The sequence below is a fragment of the Bos taurus genome, chromosome 1 (genome assembly GCF_002263795.3).
Source record: "Bos taurus isolate L1 Dominette 01449 registration number 42190680 breed Hereford chromosome 1, ARS-UCD2.0, whole genome shotgun sequence".
In the NCBI taxonomy this organism is placed as follows: Eukaryota; Metazoa; Chordata; class Mammalia; order Artiodactyla; family Bovidae; genus Bos; species Bos taurus.
Genome location: NC_037328.1, coordinates 112,514,688 through 112,535,116, shown reverse-complemented (window position 1 = coordinate 112,535,116; position 20,429 = coordinate 112,514,688). Strand labels below are relative to the sequence as shown.

At 38.0% G+C, this 20,429-nt stretch overlaps 1 protein-coding gene across 5 annotated transcripts in view; it reads left to right on the top strand.

The window, feature by feature from the left end:
• The window catches only part of MME (membrane metalloendopeptidase), a 117,015-nt gene that overhangs the window by 60,887 nt on the left and 35,699 nt on the right, over window positions 1-20,429 (top strand). For all 5 annotated transcript variants that reach the window (NM_001192884.1, XM_024990592.2, XM_024990577.2 and 2 more), the window contains 7 exons: window positions 3,483-3,584; window positions 5,210-5,346; window positions 5,456-5,549; window positions 6,690-6,818; window positions 7,580-7,678; window positions 10,994-11,074; window positions 12,343-12,446. In NM_001192884.1, the coding sequence (NP_001179813.1) occupies window positions 3,483-3,584; window positions 5,210-5,346; window positions 5,456-5,549; window positions 6,690-6,818; window positions 7,580-7,678; window positions 10,994-11,074; window positions 12,343-12,446 (746 nt within the window). The remainder of the gene's footprint in view (window positions 1-3,482; window positions 3,585-5,209; window positions 5,347-5,455; window positions 5,550-6,689; window positions 6,819-7,579; window positions 7,679-10,993; window positions 11,075-12,342; window positions 12,447-20,429) is intronic.

The following is a 20,429-nucleotide window of genomic DNA, read 5'->3' as shown; positions in this document are numbered from 1 at the left end:
AGTCAGTTTCAGTCTAGGATCCACAGAGCTGTGACATTGCCACCAGCAACCTACAGTCCTAAATCCCCATCTGCTTGGCAGTTTGCCATCAGAATCTTGAAAATGAAAGATCTTTGAGGGCAATTTTAGCTTTCCTGGGGCCACATGAAACTAAAAGTCTAGAATCAGAACCAGACATTGGTTGGAGCTGCAGCTGGATGAGTGGCAGTTTGATGGGTTACACATGGTTCTGTGTTGGAAACAGAATTCTTAGAGAAGCATAGTTTATTACCCTGGGTTTTTACCACTTGTACCTTATCAGACTGTGTGCTCCTTTGATCAGCCTCAGCTCTATAATAGTCGTATCTTACTTCAAAATTCTTTGTGTCTATATTTTCTCTCCTCTCAGACACTGAGATTTAGTGGGGTCTTAGTGCTCTCTGAATCACCTATGTGTCTCTAACAATGTCCAGCATATCACTGCAGGCAGATTTTACAAACATAATCTTTAAGTTGTTGTTGTTCAGTTACTCAGTCATATCCAACTCTTTGTGACCCAGAGGACTACAGCATACCAACCTTCTCTATCATTCACTATCTCTTGGAGTTTGCTCAAACTCATGTCCATTGACAAGTTGTCCATTGTCGCCCCCTTCTCCTCTTGCCCTCAGTCTTTCGCAACATGAGGGTCTTTTTCAATAAGTCAGCCCTTCGCATCAGGTGTCCAAAGTATTGGAGTTTCAGTTTAGCATCAGTTCTTCCAGTGAATATTCAGGGTTGATTCCTTTAGGATTGACTGGTTTGATCTCCTTGCTGTCAAAGGAACTCTCAAGAGTCTTCTCCAGCACCATAGTTTGAAAGTATCAATTCTTTGGCACTCAGCCTTCTTTATGGTCCAACTCTCACATCCATACATGATTACTGGAAAAACCATAGCTTTGACTATACGGACCTTTATCAGCTAAGTGATGTCTCTGCTTTTTAATACATATACTTTCTAGGCTTGCAATAGCTTTTCTTCCAGGGAGCAAGCGTCTTTTAATTTCATGGCTGCAGTCACAATCTGCAGTGATTTTGGAGCCCCAGAAAATAAAGTCTGTCACTGTTTCCATTGTTTCCTCATCTATTTGCCATGAAGTGATGGAACCAGATGCCATTTTTTTTGAATGTTGAGTTTTAAGCCAGCTGTTTCGCTCTCTTTCACCTTCATGAAGCGGCTCTTAAGTTTCTCTTTACTTTCTGCCATTAGGGTAGTGTCATCTGCTATCTTAGGTTGTTGATATTTCTCCCGGCAATCTTGATTCCAGCTTGAGAGTCATCCAGCCTGGCATTTTGTATGACATACTCAGCATAGAAGTTAAATAAGCAGGATAACAATATACAGCCTTGTCATAATCCTTTCCCAATTTTGAACCGGTTGTTGTTCCATATCCAGTTCTAACTGTTGCTTCGTGACCTACATACAAGCTTCTAGGAGGCAGGCAAGGTGGTCTGGTATTTCCACCTCTTTAAGAATTTTCCACAGTTTTTCGTGATTCGTACAGTAAAAGGCTTTAGTGTAATCAATGAAGCAGAAGTAGACTTTTTCTGGAGTTCTCTTGCTTTTTCTATGGTCCATCAGATGTTGACAATTTGATCTCTGATTCCTCTACCTTTTCTAAATCCAGCTTGTGTACTTGGAAGTTCTCAGTTCACCTTTTGTTGAAGACTGGCTTGAAGGACTTTGGGCATTACCTTGCTAGCAAGTGAAATGAGAGCAACTGTGAGGTTTGAACATTCTTTGGCATTGCCCTTCTTTGGGATTGGAATGAAATCTGACATTTTCCAGTCCTGTGGCTGCTGCTGAGTTTTCCAAATTTGCTGGCATGTTGAGCACAGCACTTTAATAGCATAATTTTTAGGATGTGAAATAGCTCAGCTGGAATTCTATCACCTCCACTAGCTTTGTTCATAGCAGTGCTTCCTAAGGCCCACTGGACTTCACACTCCATGATGTCTGGCTCTAAGTGGGTGCCCAGACCATTGTGGTTACCTGTGTCATTAAGACTTTTTGGTACAGCTCTTCTGTGTATTCTTGCCATCTCGTAATATCTTCTGCTTCTGTTAGGTCCATATTGTTTCTGTCCTGTATTATATCCATCTTTGCATGAATGTTCCCTTGATATCTGATTTTCTTGAAGAGATCTCTAGTCTTTCCCATTCTATTGTTTTCCTCTATTTCTTTTCTTTGTTCACTTAGAAAGGCTTTCTTCTCTCTCGTTGCTATTCTTTGGAACTCTGCATTCAAATGGGTATGTCTTTCCTTTTCTCCTTTGCCTTTCACTTTCTTCTTTTCTCAGCTCTTTGTAAGGCCTCCTCAGACAACCATTTTGCCTTTTTGCATGTTTCTTGAAGTAAATAAATAAATCCGTGAACTGAAATCACAAGTCATTGTTAACTAGAGAAATAATTCCCATTTTTACCTTTTGTCTCTCTTCACTTAAAATTGCTTCTACTCCTTTCAACCACTAGTTGGGGAGTTGTTATTGAAATTTTCTTTTTTCAGTCAGTGAAAACAGTAATACTGGATGATGATGATATTACTAAACTCGTTAGGCCACATGAGCGGACAGTCACAGAAGTAAGTGCTAGCACTCCCCTCAGATAATTTGGCACCTACCTACACTGTGTACTAGGGATTTTCTTGGTCTCACTTGCCTTCAGTTCTTGGCAGAAATCATTGTGGGTGTGTGTATGTGTGTTTTCCTGTCTGAATTTTAACTAGGACACTGAATGGTGGTGGGTAGCAGACAGAGTGGGAGAAGGCAATGGTAACCCACTCCAGTGTTCTCGCCTGGAGAATCCCAGGGACGGGGGAGCCTGGTGGGCTGCTGTCTATGGGGTCGCACAGAGTCGGACACGACTGAAGCGACTTAGCAGCAGTAGCAGCAGCAGAGTATTTGAGGGATTAATTGGAAATTACTTTATTCAAGAAAATCATTATATGAAATAGCCACAGGCACAACTGTGCTGCCCATTAGCCATGGAAGGAAGGAGGGCTGCAAATATTGCTGATGTTTTTCATTGTTATAAAAATACAAAATGATTTTTGAAGACCACATGGACTGTAGCCTGCCAGGCTCCTGTGTCCATGGGATTTCCTAGCCAAGAATGCTGGAGTGGGTAGCTCCAGGGGAATCTTCCTGACCCAGGGATCAAACCCAGGTCTCTTGCATTGCAGGCAATGTCCTGCACTGCTCACCGATTCTTTATTGACTGAGCCAGCAAAGAAGCCCTCAGACTTAACACTAACCAAATCTTGATGATTGTTACTAAATATACTTAAAATCTCTTAATTTCTCTTTTCTTCTTGATGTGACAAGATAAATCATGAAACAAATACAGAATATAAAAACAAATATAATTATGTTGTACCAATGCCATATTTCTTTCCCCCTTGTATAAAGGTGTATTTTTCAAAAGAATTCTTGATCTAAAATAATAATAAAACATTAAATCCATAGGCTACAACTAAATCTGAAGATCGAAATGATCCAATGCTTCTTTATAACAAAATGACATTAGCTGAGGTCCAAAATAAATTTTCACTGGAATTCAGTGGGAAGGTAAGTAGCAAGATTTAAGTACTTATTATGTCATTTTCAAAGTTAATATTAAAATGAAGTTAAAATTCAATGATTTTTTAATTTATTGAGATAAATTGAACATCAAAATGAATTTAGATGATACCAATCATTTGATTTTAGGAAAAGACTTGAAAAAAACTATTCTATTTATATTTAATTAGAGTGAATTTCAAAGATAAAAAGCCTTTTCAAAGCAGCTATGGAATAGTATTAGAAAGTATCATAAAAAAGGATTTAGAAACATTAAAAGGGAAAATCCTTCTGAAAGGCCATTATATAACTATGGGACTTGGACAGTCATATAATATGTACCAGACTTATTACCTCCAAAAAAAGAATAATTTATTCATAGAACTTGCCATGTTCTCATCAGGGCCATCTATGGAGGTGTTCAAAGCAATAATGGAGAGATAGAACACAGGAAACAGAAAAATCTGTGGGTACCATTTATAAATGTCAATTGACATCTTTTTGCTTAGTAGTAATTCCTTAGCTAGTATTTAATAATCTTTTCTAAGCTATGCATATATTCTGTGTGTGAGCCGATGCACACAATTGAATAATGAAGCAACATTCATAAAATCGACAAACTACCACATTCAGTGATGGAATTCTATTTGGAATTGCAATAAACAATTGCAGTTGTTGTTTTGTTTATTGTCTAGTTGCAATAAACAAGGAATTTCTTACATAAAGCTTTTTAATAAGTGTTTAATAAATGTTTTGAAAAAATAGTCCATGCCACTAAAAGAAATCAAGAAAAGCCATAGCACCTCATACTGAGTAAGTGATCAGTGTATTTATGTACTTCTAGGTAGCCTAATATATCTGTAATCTTAAACATTCTCAAGCATTGAAATGTGACATTTCAGCAAGATTTGCATAGTCTTCACTTTTGCTATCTTTCCTTATATCCATTGGTGGTTGAATACCCACAATTCCCACTGAAAGAATAATAGAGAAACAAGATTCTATCTCTCAGTAACTCCAAATCCAGCTTCTGAAGTGTGAAAACTGCATGTCTATATAGACCTGACATTGATAGCGTAAAATACGTTTTGTTCATCCTCACGAGACCATGTGTGTTGTGTCATTACCATTACTTATACCTCTGCTAGAACAATAGTGTGCTTTCACCTTCATGTACAACACAGTCTCCACTGAAATGGATTACTGTGTTAAAACGAATTGTCTGTTAACATACACTTTTAAGGAATATGCATATTATACCCATTTAAATTTTTGCTTAAACCTAGAAAACATTATAGCTAAATTTCTTTTTCTCTCTTCTGGCTAGACCAAGAATATGACATTGAGCCTGATTTCTACCATATGACTACTACTCTTAGAGGCTTTGTTATTGCTCTTAAATGGTTGGTTTAATTCTGCATTTAAATAATTATGCTGCAGAACTAATTTTTATTCAAAAACTGACAGAAGCAATTAAAGAAGAAGCCCAAACAAATATCACACTGACCATTGTGATAATTATATAGGATACAATTGACACTGTAACCATGTCTGACCATGTAACCATAACTGATTCTTGGAACCAAGAAGAAAAATCCATAATTACTGAATGTTTTGTGCCTGATTTTTTCCAGCCATTCAGCTGGTCAAATTTCACAAATGAAATCATGTCAACCGTGAATATCAATATTCCACATGAGGAAGAAGTGATTGTTTATGCTCCAGAATATTTAACCAATCTTAAGCTCATTCTTGCCAAATATTCTGCCAGGTAGGTATGTCAGCGTCCCCGTGTCCCCAAAGTTTGCATTTAATATCATTCTTTAGAAGCTTTGCAGCCTCATCTTTTCTGTTGCTGGGTGGTGGGTTTTTTTATACAGAGATCTTCAAAATTTAATGTCCTGGCGGTTCATAATGGATCTTGTAAGCAGCCTCAGCCGAAACTACAAGGAGTCCAGAAATGCTTTCCGCAAGGTGAAGAAAAAATCTCTCTTTTCTTAAGACTTAAAGCATAAAGAGATCCATGGTTATGAAGGCTTGCCATGTCCATTGCTAGAATGTGGTAAACTTTGCGAAGAGACAGAAGGCCAAATGTTGCTTACTTTGCCTGTATTCAAGCCGTGTTGCCTAGGAAAGCCAGGTTTCAGGTGCTCTGTTGTCCTGTCTACTTTGGCACCATGATTGAATTGCCCTGGAAGGAAGGGCATTTGGTTATTTACACAGTTCATGAAAGAGTACTGGTTTGGTTTGGTGTTGTGTTCCAAGTAATTTCAGGGCTATCTATCTCAATTAATTTGATTTTTCTAGTACTCACAGCACAGTAGACATACAAACAGATGGACTACATTGTGTGGATTACCCACTGAGAACACACCTACCTGGAGATACCCTTAAGACCTTTTATTGGGCTGTACCCATATTATTTAAACAATCATCATTTTGGTCCTAATGTGAGGGGAAAGACAAAGTCCTAATGTGAAAAAGAAGAAATTCTCACAAATGTATTGGTTGGTGTCATGGGAAGGGAATAATTCTCATTGATTGAAATTTTTAATTTTTTACCCTTTAAAAGAAAATGTAGATATTTTAAAAATTAAAGAAGATAAAAGCTGTGTTTTGCTAAATTTTCCTTCCACAAATGTATCCCTTTATTGGTACTTAAATGTGTACACATGCAGTTCTTCTAAGTACTGGAAGTTCAGCAAAAGCATTGAAAAACAGCAATGTGTTTTCTTGTATACCAGGTCTCTCCCTTGGTACATATATTGAATATTGCTTCATGTTTATGTTTATGCAGTGGCAACAGCATTATTTTGAGATTTGGCGGGGCAGAGTTTTTTCCCTAAGGTGGTCCAGAAGGATATTAACTTGCAGTAGCCAACAGTTCTTCTAGGACTTGCTACTGAAAATATACCTTATTTCCAGATCATATATAAGTAATAATTCTATTGGATTACATTTTTTCCTGTGCACGGACATCCTGACGTGTGAGGAGAAGCAATGAATATTGAAAGAATTTGAGATGTAAGAGTAGAGTCCTATGAAATCTGTGCTCTCACTGCACTTCGGCTATCTACGCCTGCTCAAATGCCATTTCCTTTCTCTCTCCCATAGGCTCTTTATGGCACAACATCAGAAACAGCAACTTGGAGGCGCTGCGCAAACTATGTCAATGGGAATATGGAAAATGCCGTGGGAAGGCTCTATGTGGAAGCGGCATTTCCTGGAGATAGTAAACATGTGGTAATGTTTTAAGCACAGTACTCTATCAGTTTGCATCAATGGGAAGTCACAGTAGTCCATCATTTCCTAAAATTTTACTGATTGGCTGAGAACTTCTGAATTACCATTTGCCATTATTACCCAATAAATCTTATCCTCCCTCCCCCAAGGGTCTGCGTATTTTTCTAATCCTAATATTGTTTAACCCAAAAGCAATTGTCCATTTTCCAAAAGCAGTGTATTCACAATACCTAATCACATGTTCTTATAATATAGTCATTTGTAGTCTCTTCTATTAGCAAAATTGACTAAGAATTAGTATTTTTTCTTAAAAAAAAACAGAAAGTAAATCAGAGTTCATTTGAAGTATAAGCCAAGTACTGTATATTTTATTGTTACTGAAGGGAAGACAAAGGAACTTATAGGCAAGGTGAAAGAATCTATTGAAATGCTACTTCATGCTTAACTGAACTATTAATAGTAATGACAGCTACTATTTTATGTTAGTTCTTCTTTCTTGATAATGGAAACCATACATTCTAAAGAAGAATTTTATTAATGTATACATTAGGATCTATTCAGTCGTTAGGGTTGATAATGGAAGTGCTGCTTTAAAAATATAATTATCCATATATATCCATTTGTTTAGACCATTTATAAATTTATATTTATTAACATATTATTGAATCACATCAACACAGCTTATAATTCTATTTTTCTTAATTTTTATTACAAAAAATTATCTCATGGCTCATATTTGCTTTCTGTTCTTTTGGTTTAAGGTTGAGGATTTAATTGCCCAGATCCGGGCGGTTTTTATTCAAACTTTAGATGACCTAACTTGGATGGATGCTGAAACAAAAAAGAAAGCTGAAGAAAAGGTAAAGAGCAAGGCAGAGCTAACTACCAAAGAAAAATCTATAAGAAATGATGAACTTTTATGATATTTGGGGGAAATATGCTAATCAAGAATTGTATAAAATAAAAATACACTCTTTCAAGATGTAACATATCCAGGAACAATTTTCATGGATGAAGTTTTTTCCTATTATTTTCGTCTTTCATTATTTCTTTGCAACTAGCTCCTACTCTCCATGTTCAGCTCAAAACTTTGAAAAACTCCTTTTCTTTAAAAAAGAAGTCTTTACAAACCAAGAAAATAAGAGAAAAATCTTATGTGAATAAGAAAGCATTAAAAGATATTATCAGTGGTTCATATTTTCCCTTTTATGAAACATATTTAAAAGACTTCTACCAATATTCAGTAATCTTTAATGCAAATTTCTAGCTAAAAATTTGTAAACATATGCTATTTAGTTGTTTGTTTTTTTTTTTTAATATAACCTAGGGAAAATAATACCAAATTTCTATTAAGCCAATTTGAGGTAGTGCATTATTTGAATACTATGGAGTGTCCTACAGTTACAGAGATGTTGACGGAGCTCTTTATAAACTATTCTTATTTACCCCCACTATTCACCGTTTATTGAGATTTTTAACATCTTGCATAGAATAAGCAAAATGGAAATTCTAAGGAAATCCCAGGTTTAAATTTACTATGCCATTGTCTTGATAACTATATAAAACTAGAAGGAACATGTCCAGTGAAAACTGTATGTGCTTTATAAGCAGTATTCACATGCAACCTGATTATTCCTCAGTAGTTAGAGTAGCAGGAAGAACAGACCATTCTCTAAACTTAACACAGAAAGAGTCCATAAATCTATTTATAATAAGAGAATCCAACTGAAGTCTAGTTTTCCTTCAGGATTAGATCACATAGAAGGATCATCTTCTTCAGTGACCACAGAACCCTGGATGACTCAGATCTAGAATTTGGCACCCCAGGATAGCTGTCCTTGCAGCACTGTGTCTAGCTCCTCAGAAGTTCAGGCTGGATTTGCTCGTTTAGTGTTCTAGCTGTCATAACATGGTTCTTTTTGATGTAACCAATTAAGTTGTTCTAGACTTAATAATTTCCCAAGGTGATATAAAACTCTGGATCTGCAAATTGCTTTGTGAAAGAGTCCCATACTCAAAAAGTTTAGGCAACACTTCCTGAAGGAAGGCTTCCTTGATCCTACCCTCGATTAGGTTACATGCCTCTAGAGTATGATTTTATGGCATCATACATCACACTTGAGAGTTAATATTCATTTGATTGCCTACCATTGACCTTTACAATAAACTCTCCATGAGCAGAAATTTTTGCATTGTATCCTCAACCCCTCACAAAGTACCTGGTTTGTTGTAGACCCTAGAACACAAATTGAATGAATAAATAGGCAGACTAATTCATCCTCTTGGATACTTGCAATTACTTAATTATAGACTCTAAGACATCCTTCAGTGAAAGAGCCTGCTCATGTTTCTGTCATAGTGCTCGCGTGCTCAGTCGCTCAGACATGTCCAACTCTTTTCGACCCCATGGACTGTAGCCTGCCAGGCTCCTCTGTCTATGGAATTTTCCAGGCAAGAATACTGGAGTGGGTTGCCATTTCCTTCTCCAGAGATCTTTCCAACCCAAGGGCTGAACCCATGTCTCCTGAGTCTTCTGCACCAGCAAGGTGGATTCTTTACCTACTGAACCACCTGGGAAGCGGTCACAGTATTTACCCCAAATATTTTACAATATATCCTTTCTTATGTAGTACCTCCCATTTCTGTAGATTTTGTATCCCTTAGAATACTTTTGGGGGAAATATCTTCTAGAAAAGAAAATACCACTGAGAGGGGAGTGATTTATTATGGGCTGACAGTATGGAAAGAAAATAGGCTGGGCCTATTAGATTAGCTGACACCTCTGTCTGATCCACTGGGGAAATCCTAGACTCATGAAACAGATTTGTAACAAAACCGCATCCATTTGATGGCAAAACTAATAACTCAGAGATACAAGTTTAATACCTCATGAAAAATGTAAATTAGTTAAATTATTTAAGAGCAGTGTGGCATGATTGAATCCAATATCTTTGAGAAAAATGAGAGAAGTGAAAAATAGAAATAGCAAGTAGTAAGCAAGTGGGCTTCCCAGGTGGCGCTAGTGGTAAGGAACTCGCCTGCCAGTGCAAGAGACATGAGAGACACAGGTTCAATCCCTGGGTTGGAAAGATCCCGTGGAGGAGGGCTTAGCAACCCACTCCAATATTCTTGGCTGGAGAATCCCATGGACAGAGGAGCCTGGTGGGCTATGGTCCATAGTGTCACATAGAATTGGGCACAACTGAAGTGACTTAGCAACCACAAGCAAGTGGTAATAATGAAATAATTATAAGTAAACAATTTTAAGGATGGCCCACGTGGTGCTAGTGGTAAAGAACTGACCTGCCAACCCAGGAGACTTAAGAGACTCAGGTTTGATCCCTGGATTGGGAAGATTCCCTAGAGGAAGGCATGGCAACCCATTCCAGTATTCTTGCCTAGAGAATCCCATGGACAGAGAAGCCTGGAAGGCTACAGTCCATAGGGTTGCAAAGAGTCAGACACAACTGAAGTAACTTAGCATGCACATATACAAACAGTAGTAAGCAAGTGGTAAACATGAGATGGTATAACAAGGAAAACCCTGCTTTCTACTCATTTAACTAATATCATTCATTTAACTGTGGAAAGTTGGGTACTCTAGCTCTGGAGACCGAAAGAGAACATAAAAACTCCAGGAACCAATATTCAAGAAGAATATTTGGCACTGAACCTGTAAGCCCACATCTGTTTTCTCAGCCAAATTGGTGAAGTGGAAAGATAAGCTACTAGAAGGGAAGTTCTAAATATTATTTCTCCTATAGTAGTAGTAGTCGTAGTAGTTAAGTCGCTAAGTTGTGTCCGACTCTTGCGACCCCATGGACTGTAAGATTGACGAAAAAAGCCTTATAGAGAAAAAGTTCATAAGAGTAATACCTGTGTTTGTAATACCTTTGTTTCAATACCTGTGGAACAAAGATTTGTCAGTTTTTAATGTTAATTTTCTTGGGCAAGCTTCAGACTATGAGAATAGGGTATTAGAAGCTAAATTTCAGGACACTTTTATTTTGAATTCCAGGAAGAAGCCATGCAAAGACTCTGTTTAAGTGTGGTCAAATACTCATTTTGTAAACAGTATGGATCAAGTTATTCAATTTCCAGTCAAGGGCACAATCATAAAGTTTGCATTTGAAAGTTCATAATCATGCTCACATTCAATATTATAATTTTCATAGGCCTTAGCAATTAAAGAAAGAATTGGCTATCCTGATGACATTATTTCAAATGATGACAAATTGAATAAAGAGTACCTTGAGGTAAGTCTTAAAAGGACTCTACACTGATGATGCCTGAGGCTGGGGGCAATGTCATTTCTTGCTATGGGGGGGCCAGAACATATGAGGGCCTACACAGAGAGCTCTTATTATATTAAGCCTTTAACACTGAAGCCAGAACTGTTTGTTTTAGTGTTAGCTTATTGTTTCATTGGCCTGGTCTGTATTTGGTTTTCTTATTTTGCTTTCTATATAGTCCATTTTAAGAGTAGTGATAAAAACTTGGTGTTTTTTTTTTTAAGTGCATCAAGGCATGGATATTTAAGTGATGAACCGGCAGTACTCAGGCTTCTTATACATGCCTGAAAAGTCAAATCTTCAGGTTTCTTTCCAATTTCTAATTATTTCTCCACTGGATTAACCTGGTCATGTCTTCTCTATTTGGAAAAAAAGCATCTATTATTCGAGAATAAGAAACTGTTTTATTCCCCTGTGTAATGTAAATGATGAAACCAGAGTTGATTGAAGTATGGATTTCAGAGTCACATAAGAGCTTATTGCTAACCTTGCAGTCTCCACGACTACTTGCCACCTTGGTGACAAGGTGGTCCTTGCCTAGATCCGGTGATGATGATTTCTAATCGTTGATTACTAGCCTAACTTGAGAGTTTGCAAGGCACAGTGTCCTCATTTCTTTTTCTATTGCAGAAAAGCTTGACTTTTAAAAAAAATGAGCTCACTGTAGCATGTGCATCCTTGGGGCCCTTGTGGCAGGAGTCTAGTGGCTGAGCATATAGCCTCAGAGCTGAACTGCATGGGTTCAGATCTCAGCTCTACCACACACTAACTGGCTAAGAGCATCAACTCAAAGTCAGACTCCTAGGGTTCAAATCTCAACTTCATCACTAATTAACTTGGACAAGTGACTTGTCTGTGCCTCAGTTTCCTCAACTTTAATAATGGTGATAATAGCCCATCTTCATAAAATTATTTTGAGGATTAGAAGAATAAGTGTTCTTATAACACAGTAAATAAGAATGCTGTTATCTGTCATGTAAGGATTGATACAAATATAGAAAAGCTTGTTTGACACTTAGTTTCATTTGATTAATTAGAAAAGAATACACTGAAGAAGTAATTCAGCCAGAGCAGCAGTGACTTGTATAGAATTAATTAGAACTTAATTTTTCTTTGGTAAGTTTTAATGCTCTCTGCTAACTTTATTAAGTAATAATCTCTTAATGCTATTTAGCAAAACTTTGGAGACACATTTTTAATATTGTTCTCAAAATTCTTTTAAATTAATATAGTTGAGCTACCAGGAAGAAGAATACTTTGAGAATATAATTCAAAACTTGAAGTTTGGCCAAAATAGACAACTAAAGAAGCTTCGAGAAAAGGTGGACAAGGATGAGTATGTATATTTCAATTTTCTAATATGTTCATTCAGAAGAGGCCCTTTGTTGGATTAAGAACCTGACTTAGAATAAATGTTAAAAGGTGAAATGTTCTCTTTCTATTGAGTACTTCTAAGAGCATCTAAGAATATAGGAGGATTTAATCAAAATATAAATTTTTTCCTTACGGTGTTAGACTACCCTTGGTTTCTTCTCATATTATCGTCTGTCCCTTCTACTTTGTGGACAGAGCTCCCTAGAACACTTTAGTCTAAGCAGTCCTTAGATCCTTCAAACCTTCTTTGGGTCTATTACTGTACTCAGAATTATCATCTACCCTCAGACCCACCTACCTTTCTATTGTTCAGCCATCCTGCAACTCCATCCCCTACCTAGCTTGTCCAGGTAACACTTCTCTCAACCTTGTGAGAACCAAATCTGAGATATCAGGGTTCAGTCACATTCATAGCTTTCAAATGATTCAGTCTCTGCTTACTAGTGGTATTAGTACATCATAGTAATGATCAGCTTAATGTTTATTTTTTGGTTAAATGGATGTCTTTAAAATATTTATCAACATAAGTGTTTATGCACTTAAGTCCCTAGAACTGTGTGGACTTTTCCCCACACAGCTCCAAGAGAATAGGAGATCATTCAGCACAGTGCTGGATACATAGGAGATTTTCAATTAAAACTAAATTAATGAGTGAGCAAGTGCAAAGTAAATATACTAACTTGATCTTTGTGGTAACTGACACAATACCATGCTAGTGAAGTGTATGGTTCACTCCTATATTCCTTTATTCTTTCACTAACATTTATTAAGTTAATATTTTGGAATAGCGACCAAGTCAAGATGGGAACTGGAAAAATCAAAGGTGAACCTTGATTCAATTACATTATATTACAATAGTAGAGTGTAGGAAAGATGTGTTATAACAAACTGCCTCCAGGAGGGAAATGTGCCAAGAAAGGGACAAAGTGCAGAAGAACTATTTGATGACAGAGTGTTCTATTCTCAGTAAACCAAGTACAGGTTGGACAAAATTCCCAGTATGAAAATGCCAATACATTTCAATCCCTGTACAACATTTTTAATCCTTCAGGTATTCTGAAAAAGACGGCAATTTCTTTTACTGACCCCTGTGTTTCCACTGGAGCAAATGTTATGTTATCTGGTACTAAAAATAGGGCAGCAAATGTCAGAGAACGTTTAGTGCCCCAGGTGGGAAAGAAAGAGATTGAGTACATATGGCTTCTGTCATACTCAGTGGTCAAGTTCTAGCTGTAGAAATTGACAGAAAGTCATCAAAAAGAATACCTTGTGGAAAAATTTATAATCAAGTCTGAATGTTTTTATTTCTTTACAAAATATAGTTACATACTATATACTTACATTTAATAATTGTTAGCACTTTGTAAAATACCTATATATAATTATCATCAAATATTCCTTCCGAAAAGAGCTAATATAAGCTGCATCCACCTGACATCAGAATATTTCTTCATAATTTAAAAAATCGTTGTTGAATTATTGCTTGATGTTTTCTTTGGAAGTTAATATATTCTCAGTTCCTTAATAATTTTGTAATGTAGTATGTAATTTTCACTCCTTTTCATCATATGTGTTGATCTTCTCTGAGTTCTTTTCTCTTTACCACAGATACTCAATAGCAAAGACTGTATCTAAGATTTAATGAATGTTTTCTCAATAGCATGCACAGCTCAGTAGTACTTTTTGGATCTTTTCATGAGCCTCTGACAGTCAGTGACAAGTGCAATATGCCTTTTAAGGTCTTCACTGCCATATGAGGCTAGTTTTTCTTCCTTCTTCATCTTCTACCTGTATGCTGAATACAAGGGTTCAACACTCTTGATTGCACTTTAGATTCAGCTGGAGAGCATTTGAAATAGACTGATTCTCCAGCTTTCCCACCCTAGATTGTGATGGACTTGCCTCTAGGTGGGGTCTCAGGTACTGGTATTCTTTTTAAGTACCACACCCCCTTCTCAGGTCAGAATCTTTGCATTAATGTTAATTCCTTTTTATATTGAATCATACTTGCTCATATTCAATATTGTGAGATATTTTTACAAGATGATACTTTTAATTTAGGAATTTTGATTTTTTTTAAAAAATTAAATTTATATTGGACTACCCACTCCAGTACTTTTGCCTAGAAAATCCCATGGACGGAGGAGCCTGGTAGGCTGCAGGGGTCGCTACCATGGGGTCGCTAGAGTCGGACACAACTGAGCGACTTCACTTTCACTTTTTACTTTCATGCATTGGAGAAGGCAATGGCAACCCACTCCAGTGTTCTTGCCTGGAGAATCCCAGGGACGGGAAGCCTAGTTGGCCGCCGTCTATGGGGTTGCACAGAGTCGGACACGACTAAAGCAACGCAGCAGCAGCATACTTGATTTGCAATGCTGTGTTAGTTTCAGGTGTACAGCAAGGTGATTCAGTTATACATATATCTATTCTTTTTTCAAATTCTTTTCCTATTTAGGTTATTGCAAAATAGTGAGTAAAGTTCCCTATGCTAGGGAACTATACTATACTCTAGTATAGCTATACTCTAGTATACTATACTAGCTATACTCTAGGCCTTTGTTGGTTATCTACCTTAAATATAACAGTATGTATATGTCAATCCTAAACTCCCAATTTATCCCCCTCCCCCTTTCCCTTTTGGTAACTATAAGTTTGCTTTCCTTTTTTTTTTTAATATATTTATTTGTTTATTTGGCTGCACTGGATCCTAGCCATGGCATGTGAGATCTAGTTCCTTGATCAGGCTTGGAACCCAAGCCCCCTGCATTGGGAGCACAGTGTGTTAGAAACTAGACTACTAGGGAGGTCCTGATATGAGTTTGTTTTCTATCCCTGGGTCAGAAAGATTCCCATGGAGAAGGGCATGGCAACCCACTCCAGTGTTCTTGGCTGGAGAATCTCATGGACAGAGGAGCCTGGTGGGTTACAGTCCGTGGGTCACAAAGAGTTGGACACGACTGAACGACTAACACACACACACACGTGGGTTCATCATTTCAGAGCAGTTCTTTTCTATCATCTCTCGCAATTGCTGTGATATTTACTACAAATCCTATCTTAAAAAATGTTTATATCCACCAGCTGCTAATTAACTATTTTATTGGCATGAGGGCATGTGGATCCATCTTACATCTCCATTGTCATGCCTTATTCGGACATTTCTCATTGTTCACCAGAGTGATTACAATATTTTTCCTAATCTTCTCAATCATCTCACAGTCAATCTTGAGCTAATTTTCCAGGCTACCACCTTAGAGAGCTTTTAAAAACACAGACTGAGTCATGTTGTTTTCTGATGAAAACCTTTCAATGTGTTCTGCCCATCTCATGAAGCTTGTACAAAGCTCTACAATCTACTGCTCACACTCTAGAATCCCTTCAGAGTCACCCTACCCCACAGCATTGTCCCAAATCTCCAGCCATAGGAATTACTTTAAAATCACTGCTCCATCTCTTCTTCCTCCTTATCCCTTACCTCGGACCACTCTTTCCACCCTTGTTCATTTATCAGAAACCTACACTTACTATAATTCTTCTTGAGTGTTATCTCCTTACTCATGCATCCCTTACATTTCTCTCTTCACCTTGTCCTTGTATGATACCTTACACATATTTTAGTCACCAGTATATTATGTTACATTTAGCTGGAATAGCCCTTGTTGAAAGAAAGCAGAAGTCATGTATTTGTGCCACCAGAGATTGAACATTGATGAATAGAATGTGGACCTTCCTTCAATGATGACAGAGTGAATGATTGATAAAACAGTCAATTGGTAACAGTGCTGATAAAGTGAACTCAGCCACTAAAATAAATACTGATATATCCAAGCATTTCACCATCATCGTTGGTGAATACGTCCAATATGATCTCTGTTTTCTCTGCTTAAGAATTCAAAAGATTGAGAAAGTCAGAAAGTTTGAGTGTGATATGCCTAAGTTAGTCATTTGGCTAAAAGAACCTCCTTCTGCCCATTCAAGCAGCTGGCAACTGCAAAGGACAAAGATTTAAATTTACAAGGCTGTTGGTTCATGGGGTTTCTGAGTACCTAGTTTATGTTTCCAAAATTACCTCAAACATCATGTTCTCTGCAGACTTAATGACAGTTTGTAAATAATTTCAAGCACATCATGTTATCAAATAGTAATAATGTTAGATTGAAAATGTAATATCCATTGGCAAAGTGACTTGGCGAAGTATCTGAAATAATTTACTTTCAGTAACATGAGTATTCACTTAGACTCTATGGAACAAACATAAACCTTTAAAAAGAAGCAACGTACTAGGACAAAATAAAGTGAATTCCTTAATTTTAGACTTGACATTATTTTGTTAGTTTCTCAAGACAGGATTTTCTGTAATATAATTTGGACAAGTAGTACCAGCCTTGGTAAGTTATGACTGTTGAGCATGTGGAGTTGCATTTCATAAACTACAATGACTTATTTCACTGCTGCATCTTTCCTGCCATTGTTCATGAAACTCAAAACAATCTGACAGTAATAGCAGCCAACTCAATAAACATTGGAGAAGGCAATGGCACCCCACTCCAATACTCTTGCCTGGAAAATCCCATGGACGGCGGAGCCTGGTAGGCTGCAGTCCATGAGGTCGCTAAGAGTTGGGTACAACCGAGCAACTTCACTTTCACTTTTCACTTTCATGTACTGGAGAAGGAAATGGCAACCCACTCCAGTGTTCTTGCCTGGAGAATCCCAGGGACAGAGGAGCCTGGTGGGCTGCCGTCTATGGGGTCGCACAGAGTCGGACACGACTGAAACGACTTAGCAGCAGCAGCAGCAGCAATAAACATTTTGCCAAATAGCTACAGTGTGCAAAGTACTGTGCTACCTTGTAGAGGATACAGAGATGAGTAAGACTCAGAGCTAGCAATCTAATGGAAGAGGCAGGTATGTAACAGTGAAAGCCAATGGAAGGCGGAGTTGGCTGTTGCGATTACAAGACAACAAGGTGCTAGGATAGCACTTTTCTAAAACCACAATTAAACTTTTACTTATTAGTAAAACATTCTCTGGAAGGAACATGTCAGCATTTAAATTAATGTTGAGGTGAACTAGAGCAAAACAAACAAAATGATTGATTCGTTTCTTCTCCTTTATTGCTTCAAGTCTGCTGTTTTTTCTAATCTGGACCAACTGGATGTTTGCTAGTCCCTGAAATAAGTGGTGCTACGGAGGTTGGCGGCCAACAGCTGTGGCTCTGTGTAGTTCTTCCCGAAAAACCAACAGCACCAAAAAGACAGGGTGGCTGGTTCCACTGTTGTTTTGCTGCTGCAGTGACTTGCTACCCCTTTTTCAGTGTCTCAGTTCTGCCAGTTACTATCTGTAGCCTTTTAAAAGCCTTGAAGTTTCGGTATTTGTGAAATGAGCAGGTTGATTTAGACCCTATAACATCTTTAAGATTCTTTTCAGCACTAAAATTTTCGGGCCCTTACTGTGAAGTTTTGATAAGAGCCAAGATGTTTTAGTCCTTGGCTTTTCCACAAGTGACCCAGGAGAGAAAGACCATATTCTTATAAGGTAGGGATGTACCTCACTTCTTTCTGAAGTATCTTTTCTGCTATTTCCCCTTCAGGGATGTTTCTAGACTTAGTCTTCTAATTAAGTCTTGTATCATTGAACTTGAATTTCAAAAGAATAGCTATAGAGGATTTCTGTGAAGTAATGAGATGGCCCAGAGGTGGAAAATTGATAAGACTCATGCAGGGTGGGCATTTAGAGTGCTGGAGACTTGGGACACAAGTGACTCTCCATGGTGTAGATGTATGGGAAGATACATAAAGCAGATGGTTTTGACTCATCAAGTACTACTTAGTCAGAAAGACTAACAGACTAAACCTGGACAAGTCACTCTGATTTCCTGTGGCAGTATCTGCCTTGGTGTGCTCATGTTCTACACCTATAATAATAGATTAAAATATTAAGTTCCATCTATTTAGATTCCCATTAAGATAACAGACTGTGATTTTTCAACACGTTTTTTGATTATAAGCAAAATATATCTTATCAGTGAAAAAAATTTTTTTTGCATTTTAATTAGCACCAAGGAAGGTTTGTTTCAGAGGGGAAAGAAGAGATAGAGAAGGAAGGCTAATAAGTTAAAGGTTTAAACTGAAGAGCTTTGCAAAAGAAGTCTAGAACTTGATACCAGTGTGCCCTCTTGAGAGGACAATGCCCAGATAGTGCATGGCTTCTGGTTGTCATGACTCTCCACAGTCTGCAGGGCAGCAGTGCCTCACCTAGGCTTACCACGCATCACCCTTCCAGATTGAAAAGAGTCAGTACTCTTGGGGCCTGAAGGACTCATTGGTATCCCAAGACCTATATGTGTGTGCATGCCTTTCATGTTCTCAATATTGTGTTAAGCCCTAGAGATGCTTTAAGAACTAAGCATAAAATAAATAAGTGGGAGTGGGACTCCTTGGAATTTAAAAGCTTCTGCCCAGCAAAAAAAAAAAAAAAAAAATTTAAGGTTCTAAGGAATCGACACTGACCTAGAGCCAGACATCCTGGAATGTGAAGTCAAGTGGGCCTTAGAAAGCATCACTACGAACAAAGCTAGTGGAGGTGATGGAATTCCAGTTGAGCTATTCCAAATCCTGAAAGATGATGCTGTGAAGTACTGCACTCAATATGCCAGCAAATTTGGAAAACTCAGCAGTGGCCACAGGACTGGAAAAGGTCAGTTTTCATTCCAATCCCAATGAAAGGCAATGCCAAAGAATGCTCAAACTACCGCACAATTGCACTCATCTCACACGCTAGTAAAGTAATGCTCAAAATTCTCCAAGCCAGGCTTCAGCAATATGTGAACCGTGAACTTCCTGATGTTCAAGCTGGTTTTAGAAAAGGCAGAAGAACCAGAGATCAAATTGCCAACATCTGCTGGATCATGGAAAAAGCAAGAGAGTTCCAGAAAAGCATCTATTTCTGCTTTATTGACTATGCCAAAGCCTTTGACGGTGTGGATCACAATAAACTGGGAAATTCTGAAAGAGATGGGAATACCAGACCACCTGATCTGCCTCTTGAGAAATTTGTATGCAGGTCAGGAAGCAACAGTTAGAACTGGACATGGAACAACAGACTGGTTCCAAATAGGAAAAGGAGTGCATCATGGCTGTATACTGTCACCCTGCTTATTTACTTATATAGAGAGTACATCATGAGAAACGCTGGACTGGAAGAAACACAAGCTGGAATCAAGATTGCCGGGAGAAATATCAATCACCTCAGATATGCAGATGATACCACCCTTATGGCAGAAAGTGAAGAGGAACTCAAAAGCCTCTTGATGAAAGTGAAAGTGGAGAGTGAAAAAGTTGGCTTAAAGCTCAACATTCAGAAAACTAAGATCATGGCATCCGGTCCCACCACTTCATGGGAAAAAAATGGGGAAACAGTGGAAACAGTGTCAGATTTTATTTTTGGGGGCCTCCAAAATCACTACAGATGGTGACTGCAGCCATGAAATTAAAAGATGCTTACTCCTTGGAAGGAAAGTTATGACCAACCTAGATAGCATATTCAAAAGCAGAGACATTACTTTGCCAACAAAGGTCCATCTAGTCAAGGCTATGGTTTTTCCTGTGGTCATGTATGGATGTGAGAGTTGGACTGTGAAGAAGGCTGAGTGCCAAAGAATTGATGCTTTTGAAGTGTGGTGTTGGAGAAGACTCTTGAGAGTCCCTTGAACTGCAAGGAGATCCAAGCAGTCCATTCTGAAGGAGATCAGCCCTGGGATTTCTTTGGAAGGAATGATGCTAAAGCTGAAACTCCAGTACTTTGGCCACTTCATGCGAAGAGTTGACTCACTGGAAAAGACTCTGATGCTGGGAGGGATTGGGGGCAAGAGGAGAAGGGGACAACAGAGGATGAGATGGCTGGATGGCATCACTGACTCGATGGACGTGAGTCTCAGTGA